At 33.5% G+C, this 19190-nt stretch overlaps 1 protein-coding gene across 1 annotated transcript in view; it reads left to right on the top strand.

Annotated features, from left to right (window-relative positions):
• The window catches only part of LOC149801488 (adipokinetic hormone/corazonin-related peptide receptor variant I-like), a 48586-nt gene that overhangs the window by 17549 nt on the left and 11847 nt on the right, over positions 1–19190 (top strand). Inside the window, exons 2-4 of the mRNA XM_089956807.1 lie at positions 15571–15775; positions 16589–16699; positions 17958–18021. Of these exons, the coding sequence (XP_089812933.1) occupies positions 15571–15775; positions 16589–16699; positions 17958–18021 (380 nt within the window). The remainder of the gene's footprint in view (positions 1–15570; positions 15776–16588; positions 16700–17957; positions 18022–19190) is intronic.

The raw sequence follows: 19190 nt of genomic DNA, 5'->3' as shown, positions 1-19190 counted from the left end.
ATGCCGATTTGAGGCAATCTATGAACGGGAATCATTTAAATTACGCCTTATTTGCTACCTTCTCGGCTTGTAATTACGGAAATTCCTTGCTTTAATAATCACTGCAGAAAGTAATGTCATTAATTAATGTAATAGAATACGGCCGGAAGAAAGGATATATGTATGTGTGTGTGTGTGTGTGTGTGTGTGTGTGTGTGTTATTACGAATCAATGGTCGTAGACTATGCAACGGAAAAGAAGTAAAACCAACATTTGAAGTAGCATTTCAACATCTTAGTAAGGAAGGTTAGGTCTTGAACTCAAATTTCGGTAAATATCTTTAAAAATGTGACAAACCTCAGGTATGCAAAAACTCTAGCCTTAATCAAGGAAAAAAGTCAAGTGCACAATATAATTAAATATGCATAATTACTCCTCTCGTAAAGAAAAAGAAAGATTTATGCAATAAAGCTTATATATATATATATATATATATATATATATATATATATATATATATATATATATATATATATATATATATATATATATATATATATATATATATGTGAAATTATAATTATAACTACGAAGAAAGATGTCTTTTGAATGACACGAAAAATAAATGTAGTATTTATATACACGTGAGAGGGCATCTTTGATCACTTTATCGTTTTCTGATTTATCTAATGTCAGTATTGTAGTCCCTCAGTATAAAACTCGATATCAGTAATTTCTGAGTTTGGTTTCTCACTTTGTAAATGCCACTAATGGAATTGTGACCACTGAATACAATAATCGGAGAAAGAGCTGACCTGGTATACAGATAAAAAAGGTCCGTTGCCAATATCAAAGCAATGTCCTTCTCGACTGTAAAATAATATATCTAGTGCTTGTCTTTGTGGGTTTGTTTTCGAAAATAAAACAATAACACACTGCATGATTTACACTAATTTTGTCTTCTTGAATCAACCCTCAACCAGTCCTAACAAAAAATGCATCAACATATATTTCAAACAATTGTCAGAAGTTTGCAGATGAGAAGATGGAGCACCTTTAAATATGGCCTTTAATTTGTCGAAAGGTTCTAAAAACTTGTCAGACCAATAACATGTGGATTTCATACTCAACAAATGAGTCGGAGGTTCAGCAATTATTGAAAATATTTGAAAAAAATTTCTAACAACATCCAGCCGTCCCCAACGATAACATCAATTGGTTTCTACCAACATGTACTGGTAATTCAGAGATAGCCTTGTAGTCTTGACCTAACAGATTTAACTTAACCGTGTTTCACAATATGTCCTGGATGCTTTGCCGGTGGACCCTTCGTAACAGAGGGCACTAGTTTATCTCTCTCTCTCTCTCTCTCTCTCTCTCTCTCAGTTAGGATATTTGCCAGAATCTTTTAAAAAGGTCAAAATTGGTGGCATATTTCGCATTTCCGAATTTTTGATGCAGTGATATATTCGTGGAACTGGCAATGAACCCGTTTTAGTGACACTTAATGTTTTGATAGTCATTACACGTGCATAATGTGTTATCTGGTTTCCACAATAGAATACATTGTGATCTCCATTTACTTATACTTGGTTCTATGAAACCATTCTAGAGTATATATTGAATTTTTGTCACACATGCCCTTTGACAAGTGTAGATGTGAAAGTTTCTTGTCTAGGTTGTTTAATATTTCTGAATTCCGACGATTTGTTAAACCAAACTTACTACTGTCATATTACATTTCATCGTTTACATCCTTACTGTGTTAAACAGATACAACTAAATTGATTGAATAATTAACTGGGCTATACTTATCAAAATACTCCTTGAATATATTTATATGACAAAATTGTTTGTAATGTTACCGTCTCCCAGGAATTCTGATGGCATTATTTAAGTTCTTTACTCTCTTTTCACTTGTATGAAGACTACATATTTCGCTCAAGCTGGACTTCTTTCCATTTTTATTTCTGTCATACCTAAGTTCATTTTTGCTGAGTTTTAGAGATGTGATGATGTGAGGTCCACACTTGTTATGATGTGTTCGGTTATCGTTATTCAGGAGATGACCTACCAGAGGTGTTATTGCCCGGATCGAGCAAGCAATAAAATAAAATAAGAAGTTAATAGATGGAATAACATAGATCTTATTAGAAATATGGGATAGAACAACAGGAACCAACGCAAATAAAATATAACAATTTAATCAATAACAGAAGCAAAACTTAACGTGAAATTTCAATGATTCGCTTTCTCTTAGAAACGTTACAAAATTTATGCGAAATTCAATTAGCCGTTCTCTTACAACGACAAAATAAATTTTATCAAGTAATCAAGTGACTGATCGAACTCAGATTGCCAGCATGTCAGCATTATTATTTTGCTACCGGTCTTTTCCTAATCACAGTTGGAATTATGTCGGCATTGCATTATTTCTTTTATTTCGTCCTCTCGTCATCCAGCCTTGTCGAGCCATCAACCGTCTTGGTTGTAGACTGTTCTATTCCACTGTGCAGTACAGGTATGGATTTATTGTTTCCGTAGTGCCTTTTCAAAGACTCTCCCCGAAGCAGAATCACTATCGTCCAGACCAATGTTCTTTGGATTACTTAGTGAACGAGCAAAGTTACAGAGCTAAATTCTGGCTTTTCACAAAAATTTAGACTGACTAATTTTTCTGGGGAGAGTGTATAAACTTTGATTTTCGTCTGGAAAAACTTATCCCCTCATTTATCTTAGCTAGGTAGGATTAATTTTCGCTACCTGCCACAAAGTGCCCACTCCCATCGAAGTCAGAACAATTCTCTCTAGACAGCACAAATAACAACTGTTCTGGAAAATATCGGTTCTCCACAATTTTGTCTCTGGTTTGTCTTAGCATTTTCATATACGGCTACTCGAACATACGGTAACATATCTGTCACACCGCTGTTGAATGGAATCTAATAAATATTCAATTCACTAATGACTCTCCCTAATAAGAGAGGTCAACCATCACGAGTTGCCATGTCATTGGGAGTCTAGCCCATACGTCAATCTTAATGGTTATTTGTCACGCTCGTCACGACAGAATGTACTGAGACAAATATCTACAAAAGTTTGCACGATTGCTCTGAGCAGATTAAAGATTAGATCGTAAGGGTTTGATAACTTATATTTAAAATCGAGACAGTGAAGATTATTAATCTTGGAATACTCATTTTAAACAAGCTTCTCTTTTATTAACCTCAATTGTCCATTGACTAAAACAATACTTGTTGAACTAATTCTCTAATATCAAACAACATCCTGGTCCATATCAGTCCTGGTACGAAAGTAATATGACCGATTAATATTCTTCAAAGTTTGATGAAATCTTTCCAAAGCCTTTGTTTTTGAAAGTGATGGAGAGAAGGATTAAGCCATTGGATTCCTAATTCATGAACAATTTACTTGAAAATACCGGAAATAAAATTTGACAATTAATCAATTAGTACTGATTTAGGGAGGTCAACAAGTGTAAAATACAAACTTTATTAAAAACTTTTGATATGGTTTTATTTTTAAATATTTCTCAAAGAAATTGTTTCTAGACTTCTTCTGGATGCACATTCTGATAAGCAAGTATTTTTTGCCAGACTTAGTCTTAGGTAAGAGACTGACCAATTACACTGCTAAATGATTCTTCAAATGCAGGCATCGGTTGCATGTGAACCTTGAGTATCGTCTGATTGGATTCTCCTGCCATTTGACAAGTCTGACAAGATTACCATATTTCGAAAACCTCACATTTAAATTTCGTCCAATAAAGATTATTCCAGATCGTTTGGAATGTCTTATCGATTCATAATTGATCAGGGAAAAGGACTAGACTAAGACTTTAATGTTGATTTGAATTCGAAACAATACTTTGATAGCTCATTGACCCCTCGTCCCCAGAGGCTACCTCAGTTAGTCTCTATTTTCTCATAAGGCCATTGTTTCTAATAATATAACAAACTAGCGTTTGTGTGGCTTCAGTTTTGCTAACAAAGATCTGAAACGAACAATCACTAAATGGCTTTTGTCATCCTGATAAGAAGAGAGAGAATGATGAAGATGACCATTGTGATTAAAATCGATCAAACTGACCTCATCAAATTCCTGAACAAAATTGTGTCAGATGTCAGATAAATGATTAGATTCCTAATCAACATCTTTCTCCTGTGTTCTTTTTACCATAGCCCTTGTAAATGCACAAGCAGGATATAAGTCATGGAATTCACTCTTTACAGGATGAACATTCTGATTAAAGCAAGGTTCGTCAGTTACTAGTGAAAAAACTACATCCTTACCTCCAGTTAGTTCATTGCCGAGTAATGAATGAATATCTTCAATATGTAAAAAGAAGCAACCGCCGACGGTTACGGTTCATGAGACTACGTTTGATGCCAAATTGACTCATTGGAGAAGAACACGAACAACACTGCACACTACTCGCTGAATAAGAAGAATTTCACTAGAAGAAGACTTCTCATACAAAGATAAATACCTGATTACTAAAGATTCCGAGAAGCTTTTGTGTCCCTTATAATATTAATAGGGATTGGCTTGGCATAATCTGCAATAATTGGTATGGAATGTTTCAACAGGGATGGTTAATAATTCTACTAAATAGAGTCAGACTGGGGTTTGTTTGACCCAAGAAATATATTACTTTCAACATAAGACAGTGACCTTGACCTCACTGAAATAGGAACATGTGGAATAGCTCTGACTTTCTGCGTATCTTTCAACCTGCAGCAATCAAAAATGAAGAAATCTTTCTTCTTATAATACATGAATGGAGGAAGAAATAACTTTTGACTCTTTTCATCTATATTGCATTTCACCATCTTCTCCCTGCAATTGAATTTCTCACTCAACTTTTCTCTCTCCCAGTCCGTTTCCGCTATCTACATTAATATTTTTTTCTCTCTCTCCCTCCCTCCCTCTTTCTCTCTCTCTCTCTCTCTCTCTCTCTCTCTCTCTTAATATGCATTTATATTTGCCTCTCCTATTCATCCTTCTCAATTTGTATTTCTCTTTTTTCTTGCTCTTTGTACATTTTCATTTCTCTCTCTTATTCCACTCTGCATTTGTATTTATTTCTCTCCATCTGTATCTGCATTCTCATCACGTCTTTCTGAAGCTGAAGCGTTGATGACTCCAATTACATCAGACTTTTTGAGTGTAATGTTTTAATTCCCCTAGCAAACAAAAGACAGACTTACTAATCAACCCAAAAGCACTATCATCCAACAATTTCGTTCCTACCAATTACTGAACGTAAATATTTTGTTTCCTTTATTCAAGATACTTTTTTCTTCGGAAATATCCTAATATCTAGCAAGCTCAAGGAACTCGCCTGTATTTCGTACACTCTAACCACGTCTATGTGGGATGTGAATCAAAGTTCTTAACATTAGATGACATTGAGAATACTTGTTAGTTTTAATAAAGATTTCTTAAATATATGAAATTAAAATATTTTCAGAGACAACGAAATATAAAAACGAAGTCAATTTTAAAAAAATAAATTTAAAAATAAATAAATCTTATTTAGAGAAATTCTGATCCCAGACGGGCCTTCAATTTCTGTTACGACTTTGTAATCCTAAACTATGTGACAGAACAGAATATAAACCCACAATTTAAATAAAATTCAACAAATAATATATTTACATAGAAACAAAGTGAAAGTTCGGAAGGCTTGTACATTATTTTGAATAGGGTTCGAAATAGTCCAAAAATGCTATATCACTAGTAAAAAAAAACCATAGAATGTTTTGAACGAATTCCAACATACTTGAATTTCTAAAATGATTAGAACCAGAATATCTTTGAATTCCCAATACTTCCAAGATCAAAAGTTTAGTCAAAAAAAAAATCAATGAGCACATAGTAATTCAGTAAATAATTTCCAATAAATACTTCCTATCAAATTATTTTTGATAACGCTGAAGTCTGATCATGGTTTCTAAAAAGCTAATAGTAACCAGAATTGAGTAATTCTTTACATAACCATTTTATATACAAAGCCCACTTGACCTATGACGCAAAAATCGCTCTGAAAACTATCATTTAAGATGGAAAATTCCACCCACTCTTTTCCTAGTTCATTTCCAGATCCTTCTAATCTCGTAAACAAGGTTAGGCCAGGGTTGTAGTAAATATCTTAAAATATGCCACATGACAAGTACGCAAAATCTCTACTCAAGGAAAACATGAAGCACATAATATAAATTAAATAAATTTCTCTCTCTCTCTCTCTCTCTCTCTCTCTCTCTCTCTCTCTCTCTCTCTCTCTCTCTCTCTATATATATATATATATATATATATATATATATATATATATATATATATATATATATATATATACTATTTTGCAGATTATATAGTAGACAGTTTGGAATACGTTTGCCGAAAAGTATAATATTCATTGCTACGAGGACTAATATATTTAACACTTTTTACATTTTACACCAAGATTTCTTTGACCAAATTGTGTGACCAGGGGAAGCTCAACAGAACATGCCCTTCCCCCCCCCCCCAAAGAAAAACAAAAACAAAACGCAATGCGATATGTGAGATCGATTTTATGATACGAAATTTTACTTGTTCAGTTTGTTGCATCTTCGCTAGCCAAGGTTCCAATAACACTATCTACACCTTGGCAGATCGAACACATATATCGGTGCTTTGTCCTAGATACATTTATTGGATTTTATGTGTTACCTCCCTTAGTGTGTAAAACCAGCTAACCAATAACGTGGTCCATTGTACATCAGCCTAAAACGGTTGTGGCAATTGACCTTAAAAGGACACTTTGTACGTTTAACATCGAAAGTATGAATATGTACCAGAGGGAAGCCATTACAGATCTATTTGAGTGAAAGGTATCTGTGCAAACACGGACTGTCGCTGGAAAAGTGCTTCTTATATAGTCATTTCGAGTTGCGTGCTCCCCGTTTCTCGATCACATAGGAACAGTGTTCAGATTTGAACAAATTAAGTTTGATTAGACACGATGGGTTGCCACTGCATCCAAAGAAATTCACAGACCAGAAGCACATACATATCTGCTCGATATGCCAAGGTGTAAATAGGGTTATCGAACCTTGGCTAGTGAAGATGAGTTTGTTGAGTCAAAGATATACCCTTCTGTTTAATAAAACTATATAACTAATCTTTCTAAAATGATTCATTAATTTCTTCATCTAAATCTTTTTTATGCATAGTAGAGTGTATAGATAAGCATATTGAAAAATATATAGATATTAGTGTTTTGCATACGTCTTTTTGGTCCAAGTAAGGAGGGAACAAGCAGAGCAAAAATGGAATACACAAAAAATACGCGGCAAAAAAGAAAAAAATGACGAACTTATACATGTGAGTTGGTGTCTGCCGAATTCATGGTAATGCTAAATGTATTGCCATGGACTCAAGAGCTGATCAAAGATGTTTTAAAGAATGAACGTGAACGAACTTTCATATATCCGGCGTACTTCTCGTTAGCACTATCATGAAAGTAATCCATGTTTGCCAGCTATTCATCCTGAGTCTTTCCAATTACTCGATCAATTTTGCCTCCACCAAATTGTCTTGCAAGAAAGTGTATCCTTTAAACGTACGTTAGCATCTCAATTACAAATGAGACATAACTATAGCGTGTGGTCATCGACAACATGAAGACTTACGGTACAGTGCTTAAGAACCGCCTCAGAAAATTAAACCTTTGATAAATCAAAACAGACTATCGCTTTCATCGATCTCTCTTGATTAATGGTCTTATAAGCAGCTTTAATGTCTTGCTTTTATGAAGGAAACCTAATGAGAGGGAATTGATTGCTTTTTTAATACATTCCTGACAGCATTGAAGTATTAAATTAGTTATGGGAGAAAGGCTGTTACTTCGAAACGTATTTTCCATATTTTAGTACACCTTCAATCAAGACACGATACACAAAATATCCGTAGTAATGAAAGAAAGCGTAGAAAATATAAAAGTGATACTCATTACTGCACTTGTTTTGTATCTCATTCTGAGATTATTTTCTTTCTTCTGAAGCATCGAGACGTTTCTATACCCAAGCTGATTTTGCTGTGTCTCACGATTACTGTACTACCCAAGACGATTTTATTATACTGTGTCTCACGATTACTATAATACCCAAGCTGATTTTACTCTAATGTCTCTCACGATTACTATAATACCCAAACTGATTTTACCCTAATGTGTCTCACGATTACTGTACTACCCAAAATGATTTTACTATACTGTCTCACGATTACTATACTACCCAAGCTGATTTTACTGTCTCACGATTACTATAATACCCAAGATGATTTTACTATACTGTCTCACGATTACTATAATACCCAAGATGATTTTACTATACTGTGTCTCACGATTACTATAATACTCAAGCTGATTTTACTGTGTCTCACGATTACTATACTACCCAAGATGATTTTACTATACTGTCTCACGATTACTATAATACTCAAGCTGATTTTACTGTGTCTCACGATTACTATACTACCCAAGATGATTTTACTATACTGTCTCACGATTACTATACTACCCAAGATTATTTTACTGTGTTTCACGATTACTATACTACCCAAGATGATTTTACTATACTGTGTCTCACGATTACTATAATACCCAAACTGATTTTACCCTAATGTGTCTCACGATTACTGTACTACCCAAAATGATTTTACTATACTGTCTCACGATTACTATACTACCCAAGCTGATTTTACTGTCTCACGATTACTATAATACCCAAGATGATTTTACTATACTGTCTCACGATTACTATAATACCCAAGATGATTTTACTATACTGTGTCTCACGATTACTATAATACTCAAGCTGATTTTACTGTGTCTCACGATTACTATACTACCCAAGATGATTTTACTATACTGTCTCACGATTACTATAATACTCAAGCTGATTTTACTGTGTCTCACGATTACTATACTACCCAAGATGATTTTACTATACTGTCTCACGATTACTATACTACCCAAGCTGATTTTACTGTGTTTCACGATTACTATACTACCCAAGATGATTTTACTATACTGTGTCTCACGATTACTATAATACTCAAGCTGATTTTACTCTAATGTGTCTCACGATTACTATAATACCCAAACTGATTTTACCCTAATGTGTCTCACGATTACTATACTACCCAAGATGATTTTACTTTAATGTCTCTCACGATTACTATAATACCCAAACTGATTTTACCCTAATGTGTCTCACGATTACTATACTACCCAAGATGATTTTACTTTAATGTCTCTCACGATTACTATAATACCCAAACTGATTTTACCCTAATGTGTCTCACGATTACTATACTACCCATGCTGATTTCACTCTAATGTATGTCACGATTACTATACTACCCAAGCTGATTTTACTCTAATGTCTCTCACGATTACTATAATACCCAAACTGATTTTACCCTAATGTGTCTCACGATTACTATACTACCCATGCTGATTTCACTCTAATGTCTCTCACGATTACTATAATACCCAAACTGTTTTTACTCTACTGTGTCTCACGATTACTATACTACCCAAGCTGATTTTACTCTAATGTCTCTCACGATTACTATAATACCCAAACTGATTTTACCCTAATGTGTCTCACGATTACTATACTACCCAAGATGATTTTACTTTAATGTCTCTCACGATTACTATAATACCCAAACTGATTTTACCCTAATGTGTCTCACGATTACTATACTACCCATGCTGATTTCACTCTAATGTATGTCACGATTACTATACTACCCAAGCTGATTTTACTCTAATGTCTCTCACGATTACTATAATACCCAAACTGATTTTACCCTAATGTGTCTCACGATTACTATACTACCCAAGATGATTTTACTTTAATGTCTCTCACGATTACTATAATACCCAAACTGATTTTACCCTAATGTGTCTCACGATTACTATACTACCCATGCTGATTTCACTCTAATGTATGTCACGATTACTATACTACCCAAGCTGATTTTACTCTAATGTCTCTCACGATTACTATAATACCCAAACTGTTTTTACTCTACTGTGTCTCACGATTACTATAATACCCAAACTGATTTTACCCTAATGTGTCTCACGATTGCTATACTACCCATGCTGATTTTAGTTTGCTCTGTCTCATAATTACCATACTACCCAAGCTAATGTTAGATGTGTCTCGTTTTTGCTCTAATACCTTAGCTGATTTTACTTTATTATGTTTAATGAATTCTCATCTATCCAAGCTGAATTTATTTTACCCACGATTACTCTACTGCCAGAGAGGACTTTAGCGTGCTCTGTCTCATGATTATTCCTTGAAAGAAATATTGCCTATTTTTCAGCATTAACGAATCACAATCTCTTGGCATTAAATCTATTCCATCGATAAAGTAACATGATCCTGACAGGCTGAACACCTATAGCTCACCTGAAAGCAATAGATGATGAAAGAGTAAAGAGTATTGATTTATTATTTGAAAATGTCTACGCTTTTCAGTGTAACAACCTTTACATTTTTATTCCATTCTCGTATGACAACCTAGTGTGGCATTTCTGTCGTATTTTCTGGTCAAAAGACGATTTGTAAACAGTAAAGGCAAAATACATATCGTGTAAGTATATAGTGGACAATTGTACCTTTATTATTTTGTTATTTTCTTCATTGCAACAGAAGGATTCTTCATAGCAAATTATGTAAAAAAAATATATAATGTAGAAACAATAAGCTTGATAATAATGCAAAATATGATCAAATCTATATAATGCCATGCTAATCTAAAATAATTTTCTAAATATAAATGCAAGTGCGCATAGTGATAAAAATAGAGACGCCGACTGGCCCCTGTAAAAGTTAAGTTCTAAAACCACGGCAAACATGGTGATCAAAGCCATAAAGTTTGTAATATAGTTAGGCAAAAAGCAGGATTGCAGTTATAATTGAAGCTCAATTCATCGCATGTATTCTACAACAGAATCCAATGTTTCTGATTCCCTGTGCATTCCACGTCAATCGACAGGAGGATTAACGGAGATTGTACAGAATGTCTAGTCGAGATGTAGCTGTTGGCAAGTTCTGTATAAATTGTTTCGCTGATGTGGCTTTTGAGCAGGTTCATCCTATGTGTAATGACTACAGTTTTGCTAATATATTGGACGGCACAGTTCTTGGAAAATAACATTTGTGCAACAACATCTCAGGTTTTGGCTGATGCTAAAGTTATGTCATATCAGGTCTAATCAAACCTGATGTGACTATATGTCTTCATGACGCAGACTGTTTCAGAATCGATATCTACTTAGGGAGCGAAATTATTGTTGTTCTTACATGCATAGAGCACCATTATTGTTGCCAATGACAACTTTACTCATATGTCGATTAAAAGAGTACATTCTTTGAGGTATCTATATCTCGACACAATGCCAGGTTTAATTTGTAAACCTCATTCATGTAGATTCACCCGCCTCATAATAAACTGCATTGTTATATAAATCCGTTAATAATAATAATAATAATAGGAAGATGAAAAATGAAAATAAAGTGCAGAAGCCAAAACCGAAAAATGTTGAATCATATGCACGAAGACATTATACGACATTTGTTTCATTACAATTCTGCATTGTTTCCCAAAAGACAGAAAATATAAATAAAAAATAAAAAAACCATTATATCGACATTTCTTTTATCGTCAAATTCATTGCAATTTGCAATGCTTGGCTATATAATGAGTTTAAATTTAGATAATTATTATGCAGTTGAACAATTGTGTGAATGTTGCGTTGTGCTGAGCAAATCGATTTTGGATGTTCTATATTTATATTTTTATTGATTACAGGTAATTGATAATTGACGAGGTTTTAAATCGCACTGTTTGCCATCACTCTTAAACTCATTCAGACATTCAAAAAACATTCCTAACTTTTGATATTTTTCAAAACAGAATTAATATATATTTTTATCTTCCTGCCACTCGATTCCAGCAAAAACAGCAATCTGGATTTATCGGTGATTGAAATAACAATAACAATAATAATAATAATAATAATAATAATAATAATAATAATAATAATAATAATAAGTTTTGTCTGGAAAGTGAATGTAGAATTTTCTTTCTGTTCACCCAAATAAAAGTTATAGATAAATGCATCTAACAAATTTTGAGAATTGGCTTTGAAATAAACAAAATAATTATTATTCAATACTTTGTTCGCAACACAGATTTAAAAAATAAAAGGGGGGTTATGTGAATTTCTATTGCACGTATTTTCCACAATTCAACATGGGTCACCAGTATATTTGTTATATTTGCAGAAGAAAGCGCGATACATACATGCATGCATACATGCATACATACATACATACTGCATGCATGCATGCATACATACATACATACATACTGCATGCATGCATGCATACATACATAGATAGATACATACATACATACATATATATATATATATATATATATATATATATATATATATATATATATATATATATATATATATATATATATATATATATATATATATATATATATATATATATATATATATATATATATATATATATATATATATATATATATATATAAACACCACTAGAGGTTCTCCGTTCCCTAGTTTTGTCAAACGAATATTGACGCTTCACGTTCATCATTCCGGGACAAAATTGATTAGATGAATGTCTTAACACATCCATATGTTCATAATGTCCTGCTAATCCTTGACTATGCGTTTTTAATATATTTTCAGTAAGTAGGTAACTTTCGTGGATGCATACATTTAAAATCTAAAGGCTTTCAAGATTGGAATATCGATGTGAATGATGAATGATAAGTTTATTTCAGTTTATGTTTCAAATACAACACGTAAGCGTTTTATGTTTGCTACCCAAAATACAACACGTGTGTGTGTGTGTGTGTGTGTGATATGGATTTTTAACGTAGCTTTAACAATGTTTCAGTCATATCGCTACGATGTCTGCAGTGTGACAGTTTATAGTGATGCCTAGCACTGGGGCATCATGCCGCAGACATGTAGCATGATGTCCCACCCAGTCACATTATCCTGACACCAGGCCGACCAGTCCTAACACTAACCTCTTATTGCTGAGCGCCAAGCGAGGCAGCTGTTAGTACCATTTTTGTAGGTCTTTGGTATGACTCGGCCGGGGATCGAACCCACGACCTCCCACATCCGAGGCGGACGCTCTAACCACTAGGCCACCGGAGCGGTCAACACGTAAGCGTTTTATGTTTGCTACCCAAAATACAACACGTAAGCGTTTTATGTTTGCTACCCAAAATACAACACGTAAGCGTTTTTTGTTTGCTACCCAAAATACAACACGTAAGCGTTTTATGTTTGCTACCCAAAATACAACACGTAAGCGTTTTATGTTTGCTACCCAAAGGTGCTGCATATTCAATGTTATCACAACATGAAGCGTAACCACGTATACAATATGTTATTCATATATGCAACCAGTGTTTAACCTGAGATTTAAATAAAACTATTGTTTTAACAATTCGAATAAAAGTTAGTTTGATGCGTGTATCTAATTTTGACGCTGAGGAACAATGTACGCTTGGGGACTGCTTGAGAGGGTCGAACGGACTTGGCAGGCAAACAAAAATAGGCTTTGGGGATTTTTTTTTTTTTCACTGTCTACTATTAATATAATTTTCGTCATGTGAATGTCTTTTCCGGTCTTTTGTCTTCCTTTTAGTAGAAATATTGTTGGATCTCATACCAAATACGAATCTATTTCCGCATAAAGGTGATATAATCTGTTGCAAATTTTCATCGGTGTGGGTTACCAAATTTGCCATGGTGGATAATATTGTGACTTCAGTATTTTACATTCGATCTATTACTGATAGTTTGGTCTACCGATTCGCTCTTGCCGTAAAGTTCATTTTGGAACTGTTAAATTTCATGTATGTTAAGCTATATGCTCAATAACGAAGATGAATCCACATCATATTGATACGGGAGGAACATGATTAGAAAGATGTGAATTTCATTGCAACCTTTCCTTAGAGCATAGCTATTGTTACTAGTATGAGATTCGTCAACTAAACTCATTTTTATCGAGAAACCGAGATACTGCGAAGACGTGTGTTTGTTTTCATACGAAATCAAATATTGTTGAAAATCAATCTAAACTTTCTCACAACAATTAAAACTTTATGGTCACTTTCACCTTAAGTGATCTTGTCGTTTAGCTTGAACGGACAGAACAAGGTCATAATTTACGGACACTTACTGGTTTCACGGGTGAAGAAAATATGGCGACATCATGTGCATCAGTAAAGTCGAACGAACTGTTAGTAACAAACGTCCCATAGCAAATGTTCTGTACAGACAAAAGTTTCTGCACATTGTTCATTTAATAAAACCGGCTTGTCACAGCAGTTTTCCTTTTCGTACATTGATTCGATTAAAGCATGTGATAAATTGTATGTTGAATCCTCAAATAGATTGAAATATGATTTAAACCTTTCTTTATTGGTCATTGTATATTTTATTTTAGTGTACCCTTTAATGGCCCTGTTTTTCTGACAAAAATTATTACGTATCATCTATACTGAAGTTTGTCTTGCACATATAACATATATAGTCCCAATAGCACATATTGCATTTTAAACATAAGTAATCCCAATAACATACACATATTCCACTTAAAACAAATAGTCCCCATATCATACAGATATTGCACTTGTAACATACACATTCACAGCAGAATGCACATATTCCACTTAAAACATAAGTAATCCTAATAACATACACATATGCCACTTAAAACATAAATAGTCCCAATAGCTTACAGATATTGCACTTGTAACATACACATTCACAGCAGAATGCACATATTCCACTTAAAACATAAGTAATCCCAATAACATACACATATTCCACTTAAGACAAAAATATTTTCAATAGAATACCCATATTGAACTTAAAACCTAAATAATCTCAATAGCATACACATATTAGACAAATAATCCCAATAGCATACACAAATTATATTTATGGCATAAATAGTCCCAATAGCATACACATATTAGACTTATAAATAGTCCCAAGAGCATATACAAATTGTATTATTAGCATAAATAGTCCAAGTAGCATACATGTATTCACATATTTCACACTACTGCATAATTCCTGCAAAAGAAGTTTCTTTATTTCCCCACTGGATGACACAAAATCACGTGATTTGCTACAATTGATCATACTGCACTGTCTTGGTTTTGTTGAGTTTGAAGTGTCCTATCTTTTGTGACATTTTGCTGCAAAATGTGTTGTTCTTGAATATTTAGAATTATATTTAATTTAAAAGATTTTCGCTTAATCATGCAGTAAAACAGTCATTGACCATAAAGGGTAATACGAAGTTCTATGAAGTTTTATGAACCTCCACTTCGCTTCGGGCGATATACAGTTGACTGGTTTTTAAAACTTTATATTCACATAGAAAAAGGCCATTAATTTCTTTTCAATTTATTCGTTTTGTTCAGAGCGTGATATTCCATGTGGAGCGACATCCGCTGCACCAATGGTTCCAGCAGTGCGTAACCTTCCACTTTTTCCCCAGCCCGGCACACGAACTGGCCTACAACATCTTCCATATGATCGCGATGTACGGTCTCCCCTTGCTTATCATTACACTAGCCTACACCCTAATTCTCCGTGAGATGTCGAAGAAAACACGACAGGGTCGGGGTACGTATTGTAAACGGCGTTGATTATTAACTGCCATTTCAGTTAAAGATGATTGTTCTTTCATACATGGAGACATGTTGAATTACATTATAGTATTATGTTGACAAACAAGCTAATTATATAGGTCAGACTTTCTTTAAATTGGCAGTCTCTATAATAGCATTAGATTTTGAACACAATTCGCATAATCCATGTTGTAACAAAGATTTGAATTCATTTGGATAACTGTATGGATTAAAATGCGGTAATTTGATTCAATTTTAAAACTGCTGGTATTTTACCTGATTTCCTGAATCATGTTATTGATCACATTTTTATTCATGACAAAAAAGCGAAACGAATGAAAACAGCATAACGACATAAATTGTAGAAAATGTTAATTACTACTAAAAGCACACATCTTGATAACAGTTCAATGAGTACAAACTTTAAGTTAATCAGAGTATAATAGTGTTCGTTATTTTTTGGAAATGTTTCAAAATCTGTAGACGTCAGCTGTAGCTCTATGTTTTGCTTAAAATTTAGTCCTTGGAAATATCATTTCCTTCAATGTTTTTATTATCATCAAATCACATAAAGCAGCCATGGAAGGTATATTAAAGACAAAATGAATTAAAAAAGGAAACGTGCTGAATTAAAGAGCTTTGATATTTATCTTAAAATAACGTCATGTGTGAATTGTTATCGAAAGTCTACTAACAATATTATGTGGCAGGAATTTTGTAAATAGCTTGTGTCATATATAAAGACATTAATTCAAGCCTTAAAGAATAACCATGCTTCCCAGTAATGGGTAACATTTAATTGCAGTAGATAATCAAAAAGATATTGATCCGAAGAAATCACGATGTCTGCTAAGACGTTCGAGCATTGGTGTCATAGAAAGAGCCCGGGTTCGAACACTCAAGATGACTATTGTTATAGGTAAATGATCGATAATTATTATTTTTACATCGAAACTATTTCAATAATGATTTAAATTTTTCATCCAAACAATAGATTTAAAATTTATTGTTTCAGGTTTTATTTCACTGGTCCCTTGTCCTAATAGTTTTCCTACTTATCCAATGTATGTAATTTTGGGTCGAAAGATAAACAAATCAATATACTTCCCTACTACTATAAGCATCTTCAGTCTTTCAAGAACAGATATTATTATGATTAGTCCATTACAAATATCAGTGTCATGATCTTTAATCTACATGAAAGTGCACCTTGTGCAAGTTGTGCTCAAGTTTTTTTTAGACGTGAAGTCGCTATAAACGAGAGACTAACAGCGAATCTTACACTAAACATTTTTTGAGACTTAAACCCAATAAGCAGGAAAGATTGTCTAATATATTACCTTTTCCTAGAGATCTATTTATACTCGAAGGGAAAGATTTTTTAAGTCTAACTTTTGCTAAAACGCTTGAAAGAGGAGATTGTGCAAAACTGTAATGTTATGCTAAAGATCTGTTGAGACGTAAAGCTGTTAGAAGAAAATATTATCATTGAGTGTACTTTGTGATAAAAGATTTTTCAGACGTGAAGAAGTCAGAATATAAAAATTGCCTAAGATTATACCACATGCTAATGATTTGCTTAGATGTAAAACCCTTAGAACTAACCTAATTGTATCTTGCGTAAAATATATTTTTGTGACATGAAGCCGTCAGAAGAACAAGGTTGTCTATAACCTAGTATATATCTGCATCGTTTTAATTCTTTTATTATTATCAGATTTACATTGGACCTCCCAAACGCTCGAAACGTCGCAAGTACTTACCTGGTGTATTCTTTCGGTGTAACCGTTTCAAGAAAATTCTCAGGCAATTACTTCATGCACATTACAATATTGGCTGAATTTTTTCAATCATAAAAATATTGCATCGCGTTTATTCTTCATTCATCGGGAATCTATTTCCTAAACCACAGGGATAGCGTGTGTTGTAACATGGATTTAAACGCTGTGATTGAATTGCATATATCAAAGACCTACTCCCACCCCAAGTCACCCAATTTTCAAGTTTATTTTGCAGAGTACTACACGCTATATATCATACGATTAAATGGATTTCAACTTTCTTGTTAGCAAACAATCAGTTTGCGTAATTACAAGCTATAATTCTGGTTGATATGTTTGCGTTGGTGTAAGTATAAGGCGCATCATCAATAACCGAGGCTACGTTTCAATTTTCAGTGAGTGTGTTCGCTCTCTGCTGGACTCCATACTTTGTCGTGTCCGCGTGGTGGTGGTTTGACAGGTGAGAACATTTGAATCTTCATTTAATGCGTATACAAAAATTTGTAGAGAAGCTGATTTTTTTGCAATTTAATCATATATTTGTATATCTCTGAGTATTCAAAATTATAAGTAGTCTGAATATATTTTCATCCATAATTAACAAACGAATTAACGTTACAAGTATAATAAAATGCACTTACATACCGAAGGAGTTGTATTAAGTATATATGCATGTCTTTTGGATAAAATTAACTTTATTAATATAATATTTACGGCAATACAAATTATCTAAGTTGAGTACTCTAGCTCTGAGCTTAATACAGGGTTATAATATTTTTGGATCTTTGCATTTATTATCCACAAAGTATTATTAACATGTTGCATGGAACTTATTGCATTTCGCCGCTGTGATGCATATAACATTGTGAATATATATAATTTTTAACAAAGTACAACAACGCATGACACGTAGGTATGCCTTATTCCAGCATGCTTATGCATACCAAGTAGTAAAAAAGTAAAATATGCCTAAAAAGAAGAACAGGAAAACAATGTTTTGATTTCATAACCACCAATCCAATTTTTTGTGTACTTACAGCCAAAGAATGTTTTTTGATAATATTGAGGTCCCGAAATTAGAATGCTATATAATCTGAGATCGCACTCAAAATATGCAACATTAGGTTCTTTGACCTTAAACCTAGGTTTAATATATACTGTAATAATTTCACATCAGTCTAGTCCAACTGTAAACTACAAAGACCCTGTTCTATCGTAGCAAACTGTACGGGAAAATCAGGTTCTATGTTGTTTGTTTTAATGATTACTCGTAACAAGCCTCATAGACCCAGGTCTGCAGGCGCATTATGTCACTACAGAACAAACTCTACACAGTTTGCAATTAGGATTGACTTTATGAGAGTATATAAAGTTAGACGTATGAGTGCTAATTCCATCTTTATGCATAATATACATAAACTCTATGAACAAAATAAAAATTTCATTTCTGGAACTTTATAAGGTCAAGACCGTACCTTTCACTCAAACGGAAGTGAACGTATTGATAATTAAACATGGTCTGTATATTTAATCTATAATCATAGAGAAATATTAGCGCTATGTATTTATCTTGCTTGCAAAATTAATGTCACTGGTCAGATAGGCCACCAACTTGATTTTGGACTAAGG

The sequence above is a fragment of the Sinohyriopsis cumingii genome, chromosome 4 (assembly GCF_028554795.1).
Source record: "Sinohyriopsis cumingii isolate HCF-2022 chromosome 4, ASM2855479v2, whole genome shotgun sequence".
NCBI lineage: Eukaryota > Metazoa > Mollusca > Bivalvia > Unionida > Unionidae > Sinohyriopsis > Sinohyriopsis cumingii.
The sequence above is the reverse complement of the archived record's forward strand: the minus strand, read 5'-3'. Positions and strand labels throughout refer to the sequence as shown.